This window comes from Dioscorea cayenensis, chromosome 15 (genome assembly GCF_009730915.1).
Source record: "Dioscorea cayenensis subsp. rotundata cultivar TDr96_F1 chromosome 15, TDr96_F1_v2_PseudoChromosome.rev07_lg8_w22 25.fasta, whole genome shotgun sequence".
Lineage (NCBI taxonomy): Eukaryota > Viridiplantae > Streptophyta > Magnoliopsida > Dioscoreales > Dioscoreaceae > Dioscorea > Dioscorea cayenensis.
This window is the reverse complement of record NC_052485.1, coordinates 4,460,865-4,471,399: the sequence shown is the minus strand read 5'-3', so window position 1 is coordinate 4,471,399 and position 10,535 is coordinate 4,460,865. Positions and strand designations below refer to the sequence as shown.

The following is a 10,535-nucleotide window of genomic DNA, read 5'->3' as shown; positions in this document are numbered from 1 at the left end:
ATCAAAGATGGACACAATCAACGAAGATCAGATCAAGAACAAGTTAAGGGCGTGTCCCCCAACGATGCCGCGTTGCATGGCACCGCTTGAGTACGATCGCTTAACTGGCTGGCTGCCGTACGCGACGCGGGCCGGTCGCGATCGCGCGCTCAAGCAGACACAATCCCGCCACAATGCTAAGAAACCATTTAAGGGACGCTAGTCTCGCGGGTCGATGCCGCCGCCGCCGCCGTCCTCAAGATCGCCGTTTCACACAATCCCACAACAAGAACAACCACGTAAGGATGTGATCGTTAGCTGATGTCAAGCCGCCATCGGCTCGCGATCGAAGGAAGATGTCACGAAGACCTCCACCGGCGAACGAGAGAGAGATGCATCAAGGCCAATCAAACATCGACTGCATCACGGAAAGCTTTTATTCAAGAAGAAGAAACGGGTCAGCCCCGAAGTCGCCTTAACAACACGGAGCAGTATTGGATGAGCGATCTTCCTCCAACCCGCCGGCTGGATCGGCAAAGTGTAAAAGTTTTTAAGGATATTGTTTAAAGGTTTTCATGAGAAGTGTTTAACAATTACCTTAATAGTGCGTTTTAATACCTTTATGTTATCGCTAATTTGTCTACTTAACATTTAATTATATATAATATCATGTAAACGATTGATAATATCATTTTAAATATTTATAATATGGTCTTATTATATCTCATATCGTTTAACCTCGAAAGATCGCTGTGGAAGAATGCCACTGTCAAGACCACACGCGACAAAATTATACATCGCCGCTGAGGGGAGATGAGATGGTCAGCGATGACGTGATGGGCGCTTTTCAGATGTCATAATACAAAAGTCGAGCAAAGAGCCATATCCTTACGAAGCGGCGCCTCGCGCATCACCGCTTGCATTGCTTTATGTCCAGCGGTGAAGAGCGCACGACTCAATTATGGCTATGATCGCGGGGATCGTCGCATGGCTGCATGAAGTTCAAATTGTCGTCCTCCCGAGTAATCATGAATGGCCACTTCCGTGTCAGTCGTCACAGACGATGATAAACAAGAATCACAGGCATTATTCTTCATGTCCAGGGTACGATAAGGACGCGTTGGACATGGTAAGTTCTTTAATTATGTCATATTAATATCTGCTTTGGTATTTAAATCGCTATTATAATCTCGACTTGCATATCTCGACAGTGGAACTATCTACACAATTAGTCGATCGATATGGAGTCTGACCCGGTGAGCTGACTGAGAAAATGCCACTCAGCGTGACAGCAGAAACCCCACGCAAAAACAAGGAAGCGCCGATTACTGCCTAGTCGTCAGTGCGTTTTATCGAGCAATTACTACGGGGTGAGAAGTTACGTCGCGACCGCATGCACGTTCCTTACTCGACACTTGCTGATACCCATGATACATATAGGAGGGAGGCGGCCCGTCCGAGGATAAAGTCGTCTGCGCGGGTTAAATTTGTTTTTCAAGAACATCGCTCTAGTATCTCGAATGTCAATTTTATTTTCGAGATGAACCGGGACAAATTGATTCGTTGTTTTCGTGTTCGAAGAGCATGACTTGTATATGTTAATGTAAATTTTGTTTGTTTTGAATTGTAGCGAGGTTAAATTCCATTCGAGTTTTATTTCATTGTTTAATTTACGTTCAAATTGTGTACATTTCACTTTCATTGTTTAAATATACAATATATCGTTTAAACATCGCTTTTAAATATTTCAAAATACGGTAGTATTCGTTTAAAAATAACACCGTCTCGTTTAACTAAAATGCATTCATTGTTTAAATAAATATGGGAAGTTGCCCATCAATAACTTGTATATCTCAAATGTAAAGTTTTTGTTTGTTTTCAATTGTAAGGCAGGTTAAATTTCATTCAGTTTCATTTCATTGTTTAATTTACGTTGCAGTTGTGTACATTCCGTTTTATTGTTTAAATATACCATATATCGTTTAAACATCGAGCTGAAATATTTCAAATTCACGGTATCCGTCTTAAAAATAACAATGTCTCCGTTTAAATACATTCAATTCGTTGTAAAGAGTAAGAGTTTAAATATGGAAACAACTCCATCAATACACAATGTTTCACATATCGCTCGCTTATTAACAATACCTAGTTCGACCCCAGTTTCATTCAGCAAGATCGCCGATCAGATCGGGATCCATGGCGGCGGGTCGCAGTGTAACTCGCGGACATCAAACGCTGCGACTCGATCCTCTTCGTCCTAGGCCGTCCAGTCGCCTTCGTCACGAAAGCGGTCGCAGCGAAGCTCACGATTTCAGCTCTCAAGGCCCGCCATCGTCGTCGGCGTGTGGGAATATAGCTTCCTTGTACGCAAGTTTGTAATTGTCGATGTCTGAAGTACCCGCTAAATAAATCGATGTGTCGCTGGTGTGCACTCGGCATTGCTTTACGTCATGGCGTGTTTGCAAGGGATACCATAAACTTGCCACCTTCGACACGAACAAGTTCGATGGCGAGATCCACTGCAGTTGTCGCGACCGGTCGACACTTCAGTAACGATCATCGATGCAGACGACCAACACGAAGATTTCTAGCCGTCCTCAACGATGATCGCTACTTGAATGTAGCTGTCCGGGCATAAGTAGGTCTCCCATTTGTTCGCTGTCCTCACTGGGCATACATAACATGCGCATCAAACTCAACCCGGCAAATAAGGTTAAACAAAGACAAAGCGATGGTTAAATAATTCGTAAACATGTTTAAACATTATTGTAAATATTTAAACGAAAGGATTAATATTTAAAAGTCGGCAAGTGTAATTAAAACAAAGATTGAGAATGTTTAAAGGGTAACACTAAATGTTAAGTGTAAACCAACATTCGCAGACCTTATGGAGTCGACCATTTTCACACTCGTGAAATGGCGAGCTTCCTTGATCCAAGCATTGAGCGACTTTCCGCGACGTTCGAATACATCTCACCCCAACGATCACCTCCGAGCAGAGATTCGACGATGTGCCATATCCGGATGTTAATCAGCGGTGATGAGCTCAGGTGATGTGCTGCGATTCGTTCACGAGTATCATCGAATCTTTAGCTGGATGCTACTTACGCAATGTGGAAGCATATAGACCGAAAGACTCCTCCTCGATGCCTTCCCCTAAGTCGCATTGGCTTTTCGTAAAATTGGCCTCCAAATGTCGAAGACGGTATGCGTGTGGCGAAGAAGGGAGCACTCGCAATTAACGCTCACAAGGCCCTTGGACTGTCCGACACGAAGGTAATTATCTCATGATAATCTCCATCCTCGTATAAGGCATCGCCTAACTTAGAATATGAACCAAGTCCAATTGGCATCGATCTCGTTGTCGACTATACCAGAAGGCGGCGTGGAAAAACCATTGTTTCCATCTTTCCCTCATGGCACCCATGAGTGTACCCGATATTTTCCAAGGAGGTGGGTACCATCGAGAAACGAGCTGACGTGCCCGAAGCCCTCTTGAATCCCACAATACACGCTACGAAGAAAAAGAATGCACGCTTTAAAACGATCACCGCTCTTTTTCCGCGATCGCAACTGCCGGGATTTGTCCCTCAACCACCTTATCCACATACCAAAGCACAACGATCGTGCCGGAGATGTCGCTCGAAAATCGAGGACCACCCGCATGCTCTTTTCCCAACCAAAGCCTCGCTTGTATGGTATGTGGACACCATGTTCCCGCAACATGTCCTTCGAATGTCGATGGCCTTATGCAAGGGACGGTCCTTGAGCTTCGAATCACTCGTCGCTAACCCATTTTTGTGACGCTTTCGGATGTGAGCCCGAACCCTATGCCACCACCGCAAGTGTGTGACGGGTTGATTGTCTTGATTCGAAAAGTATTTTTTTGTTATACTCTTTTGATGCGTGAAGGCGCCAACGACAACCATCGGCAAAGACATTCCACGCATCGCTCGATGTTTTCTAGTTCTTTATGAAAATTAGTCAAAAATTCCTTTTTGATTGCATGATTTCAAGTACATCCTCGAAATGTTCGACACGGCCAAAAACGTTGTCCAATATCCAACGAGCAAAGACTCGAATGATCCGGCGAGGAAGGAAGACATCCCACACCGTCGAGTCACCATAGGGGATGAATGGGAGCACTCTGCAGAATCCGAATTCCCGCCAACACTTGACCAAATAAAAAGATCAATATGTTAAGCGGAGAATATAATGTTTAAGTGATAATGACAATATTTAAACGTTAAATTAAATACTTAAGCATTTAACTAATAACGTAAACGACTAGTACAATATGTTAAACAACGAGCGGACATATTTACACAATAATGACCCCGCACAACCGGAATAATTAAAAGAAAAGGAACTTACAACGAGTAAAACCTCGCTTTTCATTAGGATTCAGCAATGGCACATTTTTCCGCTCTCGACGACAAGATCAACTACAAGACATTTGAAGATGGAGTGGACGTGACACATCACCGGAAGTCAACATCGCTTTCTATTGAGCAAACCGCTTTTATATCCATCCGTGTGATAAACTTAACCTCGACAAGAGAAACTTCGAGACCCCATCAGCTCACATATCTCAAACTAACACCAACTCCCAAGAAGTCCGAGAGCGAAAGTGAACATTAGCACCTTCCCTCCCCGGGTCGAATCTAGCAATACCACAAAAACTCTCCATAATATATTGGTCAGAAAACCAAATCGATACAAACCAAATGAAGTGAAGAACAAAAATAAGAGCGAAGAAGAAGAAGTAGAAGATGTAAAAGAACAAACAGCAGTCGTAAAGGCAAACAAAAAGTGCAGCATTGTATGCATAGAGGTTAGACTAGACGTGATGTGATCGGGCGTATTTTTCCCTCCATCCCAAGGGCAAAAGGGAAATATATGTCACTGTCACGAGGAAGACATATTGTCATCGTTCGAATGAATGTTCTCAACTCAACATGAGTCTCTCGTGTAAACGCTGCTTTTTATGTTTAAAAGATACATATAGTGTTTAAAAATAATGGTTAACTGCTTTAACTAAAGTCTATATCATGTAAATAATATGTTATTGTTTAAATTGAATGCTTTACTCGACATCGCGTTGAAGATGGGTACTCTCTCGGTCATCTGTTTAAAACATCTTTACGTATTTTCTTAAACACCGTTGTCATTGTTTAAAAAGTAACTAGAGTATTGTTTAACATTTTCTATTGTTTACACCGTTGTCATTGTTTAAAGAGTAACTTTTTCTTAAACACCGTTGTCGCTGTTTAAACATATTTTACGTATTTTCTATTGTTTACAATGACGCTCTTTTTGTTTCCCACATTGTTTGTTTTTTACTAGGTCTATGTTTAAATTTCGAAGTTCACGATCAAATAAGCTTGTTTTCGCTTTTATTTATAAAAGATTTACAACATTTACAACGTCCGCTCGGACTTTTGGACACTCACGACTCGACCCTCGTAGTAACGTAAACAAGTGTCCAGACATTCGAATGCTCACGACGGTCTGCATAACATGCGCATCAACTTGAACCCGCATAACATACAACATTAAAAAGGTTAAACAACACAAATTCATGAAAAACGACTATTAATCAATGTGTCAGTGGTCGGGACTTAAACGAAGATCCCGATAGTTAAACACGTAACGTAATAGTTGTACAGCATCGACGTAATGTTCTTAAATGGTAACGAGAAAGTCTCAAGTGATAAATATCAACCCCGTCTTTAAAGGATGTTTCTCGATCTCCCTCCTCTAGAGATCCTCCGCAATCACGAAAATACGTAAAAATTTCTTTTTCTTACCCAAGTCGAAATGCTCAGCTAATTGCTTTGCCCAGTCATCCACCGTCAAGAATCCTCCCGCAGATTCGTGCAATTATGAGAGCATTTCGACTTAGCGAAAAAGATAGTTTAACTTGTTGCGTGATTGCGGCTAAATGATTCTCAAGATAAGGAAGAAGGTTCACGAAACATCCTTTTCGGACAGAGTGGTTAGTCCGTGGGAAGAAGGAGGGAGGACGAGGAGGAGGAGGAGGATGATGAGGACGACGAGGAGTGGTCTGTCCCATGAGGAGGGTTCTTCACGGTTATTTATGGTGTGAATTCCACAAGCAGGTCGACTCTTCATATCCGAGAAAAAAAGTTAAACGCATCGGTGGCCGACATTGATCGATGAGAACGAGCAGGGTGTTCGGGAAAAATTATGTTACGCGTGCATAAATTTTAATGCCAGTCATTAATTCTTATGCACGGGATACCATATCCTTGCCACCGCCACGTGCCACCGCCGAAAGAATTCGGATCAAAGCGAAAAAGATCACCGCTTTCTACGCGAGACTTTGAGAATTTACACGCTAATATGAATAGTTATACATGTAAAGATAACGTTAAAGCGGAGATGGGAAGTATTACACGGATATGACAATTATTAAACATATTAGTAAAAATATTTAAACGTTAAACCATGCGAGAAAAGCCCTTCAAAAGGTTGAACATGATGTGATTTGGCGCTTTCCTTTCCCACCATTTTCAGGGCCAAAATGGGATTTCACAACATGGACCCATTTGAAGTGAACGGAATGGGATAAAAGGGAAGTTAAACACTAACTGGAAGGGTCAGTCCAGGGGTGTGCAAAAGTAGGAGGGGGTTTTTGGGAAGTTTTGAAAATTACGAGGGGTGAACAGTAATTTTCCCTAATTTTTAATTAAAGTAATTTATCTATTTTTTTAAAAAAATAAATATTTATTTTATATATTAGTTGCACTGTTAACGGTAAAGACAACCTTTTGTGGTTAGGCGAACTATTCAGTGAAAAAAGTGACAATATTTTGGGGAAAAAATTTGCAAAACAAACAAAATATCAACAAAAGATACGAAACAGTTGCGCTTGTGACCAATTCCATCAAACCATCTTTACCAAGGAAAAATAATATTCACAGCATGATCTAAAGCCATCTCCAAATTTGGGTTTTGCAATAGTGCAACCCCAAATTTGGGGTCCACATTATTTCTTATTTTTTAATTATATTTTTTAGTTTTTTATTTTTTTATTATTGTAATGGAAAATATAAAATTATTAATCCATTAATATAATTATAAGTAGTTATTTATAATATTAATTTGTGTGTAATTAATTAATAATCAATAATAATAATTATTTAACCATTAAATAAAATTGTTAATTATTAATATATAATAAATTTATAAAACAGGAATAGTTGAAATTTTATTGAAAATAACCTTAATAAAAGCTAATACAGTATAAAAACTAATTAAATTAAAATTAATATTCTGATAAATCACTAGCACTTCCGCCTATATTATCGAAATAGCTTCCAAATGGATTTGATGATGAAGAAGGTGGTTGTTGAAATTGTCCTCTTTTTTGCATAATTCGTGCTTGTTCAGATTGAATATAAGCACGAATATTAGGATCAGTGATAATGCTCAAGTCTATAGTTAATATCTTATTTTCTTCTTTAAACTCTTTCATAATCATTTTATCTGCATTTTTCTTTTTCAATATCTCCATAAGTTGTCGATTATCTTCTTACAATTTGCCCATTACAAATATAAGATCAGCTTGATTCTTTTTTTTCAATTTAGCCTTTTTCACACCGACTGGACGTTGGGAAGAGTTTCCACCACTATCATCATCTAAGTTAATTGAAAATTATGAGAATTTATTTTGTGTTGTAGATTGAGATTCAGGTGTTGCATTGTCTGACTCAGAGGAGAGAAAATTAACGCCATGCTTTCTTGACATTTGACTTGGAGTGATCACGTGGTCTTTAAATTTTTCAAAATTTTTTACCTTATCCCATACATGGTCATACTTGAAACCTTTCTGATATTTTGGATCTTGTCCTAGCAACAACTTTGCTTGGTTTAACTGCAAAATTTTGTAATGTCAAGTTAAAAAAAATAATACATAGTTTGTATGCAAAAATTGTAAAGATATACTTACAATATCTTGATCTGAAGCACCACTAGGATTTAAATTCTCTATTTGTCGAATACATGCGTTCAATTTTCGGCAATCCTTCTCTATTGCTTGAACTCGTTTATTCAGAGAATTCGCATTACGAGACACCCAATTACTATTTTTTTCCTCTTCATACATGTCTTCCACCCGAGACCAAAAACGTTCACCATATTGGTTTACACCGATAATCGGATCTTGAGAAAGGTCCATGTAAATTTGGCAAAGGGAAGATATCCTCTGCATTACTGTATCCAGATTGGCGAGAATTCATTTTCAATCAAAGGTAAGGAATATGTGTTATAGAGCAAGTTATATATAATGTGTAACCATAACTATCATCAACAAACATGTGAATGTACAAGAGACATGTGAGTGTACAAGAGACATATGATAGTATAGGAGACATGTGAGTGTACAAGAAACATGTCATGTGAGTGTACAAGATACATGTGAGGGTATAGGAGACATGTGAGTGTACAAGAAACATGTCATGTGAGTGTACAAGATACACGTGAGGGTATAGGAGATATGTGAGTGTACAATAGACTTGTGATGGTATAGTGATTTATGGGCTTCTATATTAAGAGCTAATTGGCATTCTTGGATAGCAACTAGTTTTTTCCTTACACCTATTTTTTTAGTAGTAAACATTCTTCAATCATTTCATATAAATTATAATGTTAAAGGCACTTCTAATTCAGAGGATCAAGTCATGGAGACTCCTTATATGGCGCTATCAGAAGATGAAATAGTTTGGCAAATAATTGACAATAACAATAAGATTATGCAAATTGCTCTCACGCTTAGTAATGATGAAGATGTTCATGGAGGCTCCGTCCAAGGTCATGCAATAATGCATCGAGATCGTGAAGCAACACATCAAAACTTGTTCAGAGATTATTTTTCAGAAAATCCACGATATAGTGAAAACTTGTTTCAAAGACGTTTCCGAATGTCTAGATCTTTGTTTCTTCGGATAGTAGATGCAGTTCAAAGCCACGGCAACTACTTTCAACAACGAAGAGATGGGCTTGGTAGACTTGTGTTGTCAACATTACAAAAGATAACTGCTACATTTCGAATGCTAATGTATGATTTACCCTCAGATGCTACTGATGAGTATGTGAAAATTGGTGAATCAACTGCAATTGAAAGCTTAAAGAGATTTTGTCGTGTAACTGTGGAGATTTTTTTGAATCAATATCTTCGAACTCCTAATGCCAATGATATCACAAGGTTATTACACATTGGGCAACAACGTGGTTTTCCTAGAATGTTGGGCAGTCTAGATTGTATGCATTGGAAGTGAAAAAATTGTCCCACAGCATGGGCTGGCCAATACAAAGGTTGGTATGGGTCGCCAACTATTATTCTTGAAGCATTATGATCTTTGGATATGACATACTTATTTTGGGATGCCAGGTACGAACAATGACATAAATTTGTTAGAATCATCTCATTTGATCTCTAATTTAGCTCAAGGTATTGCTCCTCATTCGCATTATGTCATTCAAAACAAAGAATATAACATGGGATATTATTTAGCTGATAATATATATCCTAAATGGTCAACTATTGTGCAAACTATTCACGAGCCATGTAGCAGGAAAAAAAATACTTTACCATGAAACAAGAATCATGCAGGAAAGATGTGGAACGTGAATTCAGAGTTCTACAAGCAAGATTTGCAATTGTTACAAGACCTGCACGTTTTTGGAGCAAGGATGTATTGAGTGACATAATGAAAACTTGTATTATCATGCATAATATGATAGTTGAGGATGAGAGAGATCTTAGTGTACGGATTGTTGAATCAACAGATGTGCCTGAACCAACTGTGGAACTCATCAAAGATGAAAATGCTCGATTTGAAAAGTTTGTGGCTCGATATAATCAAATCAAAGACAAAGAAGCTCATATTGCACTTCGCAATGCATTGATAGAGCATTTGTGGGAACAATATACTAATTTAGAAAGTTAAACTAGTGAGACTATGTTCTTTTGTAATACTGTGTTGTAATATTAAGTATTTTTTTTCATTTTGTTTATAGTTTCAATGTAAAATATATAATTAAAATAATTTTCTTCTTGTTAAAATTTTAATCAATTATGTGTTTAGATATTAAATATTTTCATGCTATCTTAAAAAATAATTTCATTGTTTATTGAAATAATTAAGAAATTCAAATTTTAATTTTTTAATAAATTAAATAATAAATTAAAAAATATAGTTGTACAATTTTTTAAGTTATATTTTTTAATAAATTATTTATAAATTGTAATTAATGTTTAATTAATTTATTGTTAAAATGATTAATTTCAAATATCTTTATTAAATAATAATAAAATAATATATGAAAAGAATATTATAAGAATATTTTTTTTTTGGGGTAAAATTTGAGATTTATTGTTGGAGTAAAATTTCATGTAGCAAGACCAAATTTGAGATTTGAGATAGAGATTTAGGATTGTGGGTTGAAGATGGTCTAATATGCACAAAAATCAAGAAACCCAGCAAATGTTTATGACCCAAAACCTCCCAAACATATTATTTAAAAAAAAA

At 37.8% G+C, this 10,535-nt stretch overlaps 1 protein-coding gene across 1 annotated transcript; it reads left to right on the top strand.

The window, feature by feature from the left end:
• Positions 1 to 214: 214 nt before the first annotated feature.
• Positions 215 to 9,953, top strand: LOC120277601. Its single transcript, XM_039284460.1, is given in 4 exon segments — positions 215 to 278; positions 8,674 to 9,255; positions 9,449 to 9,574; positions 9,577 to 9,953. Coding segments are annotated over 4 exon segments (1,149 nt in total).
• Positions 9,954 to 10,535: the final 582 nt, after the last annotated feature.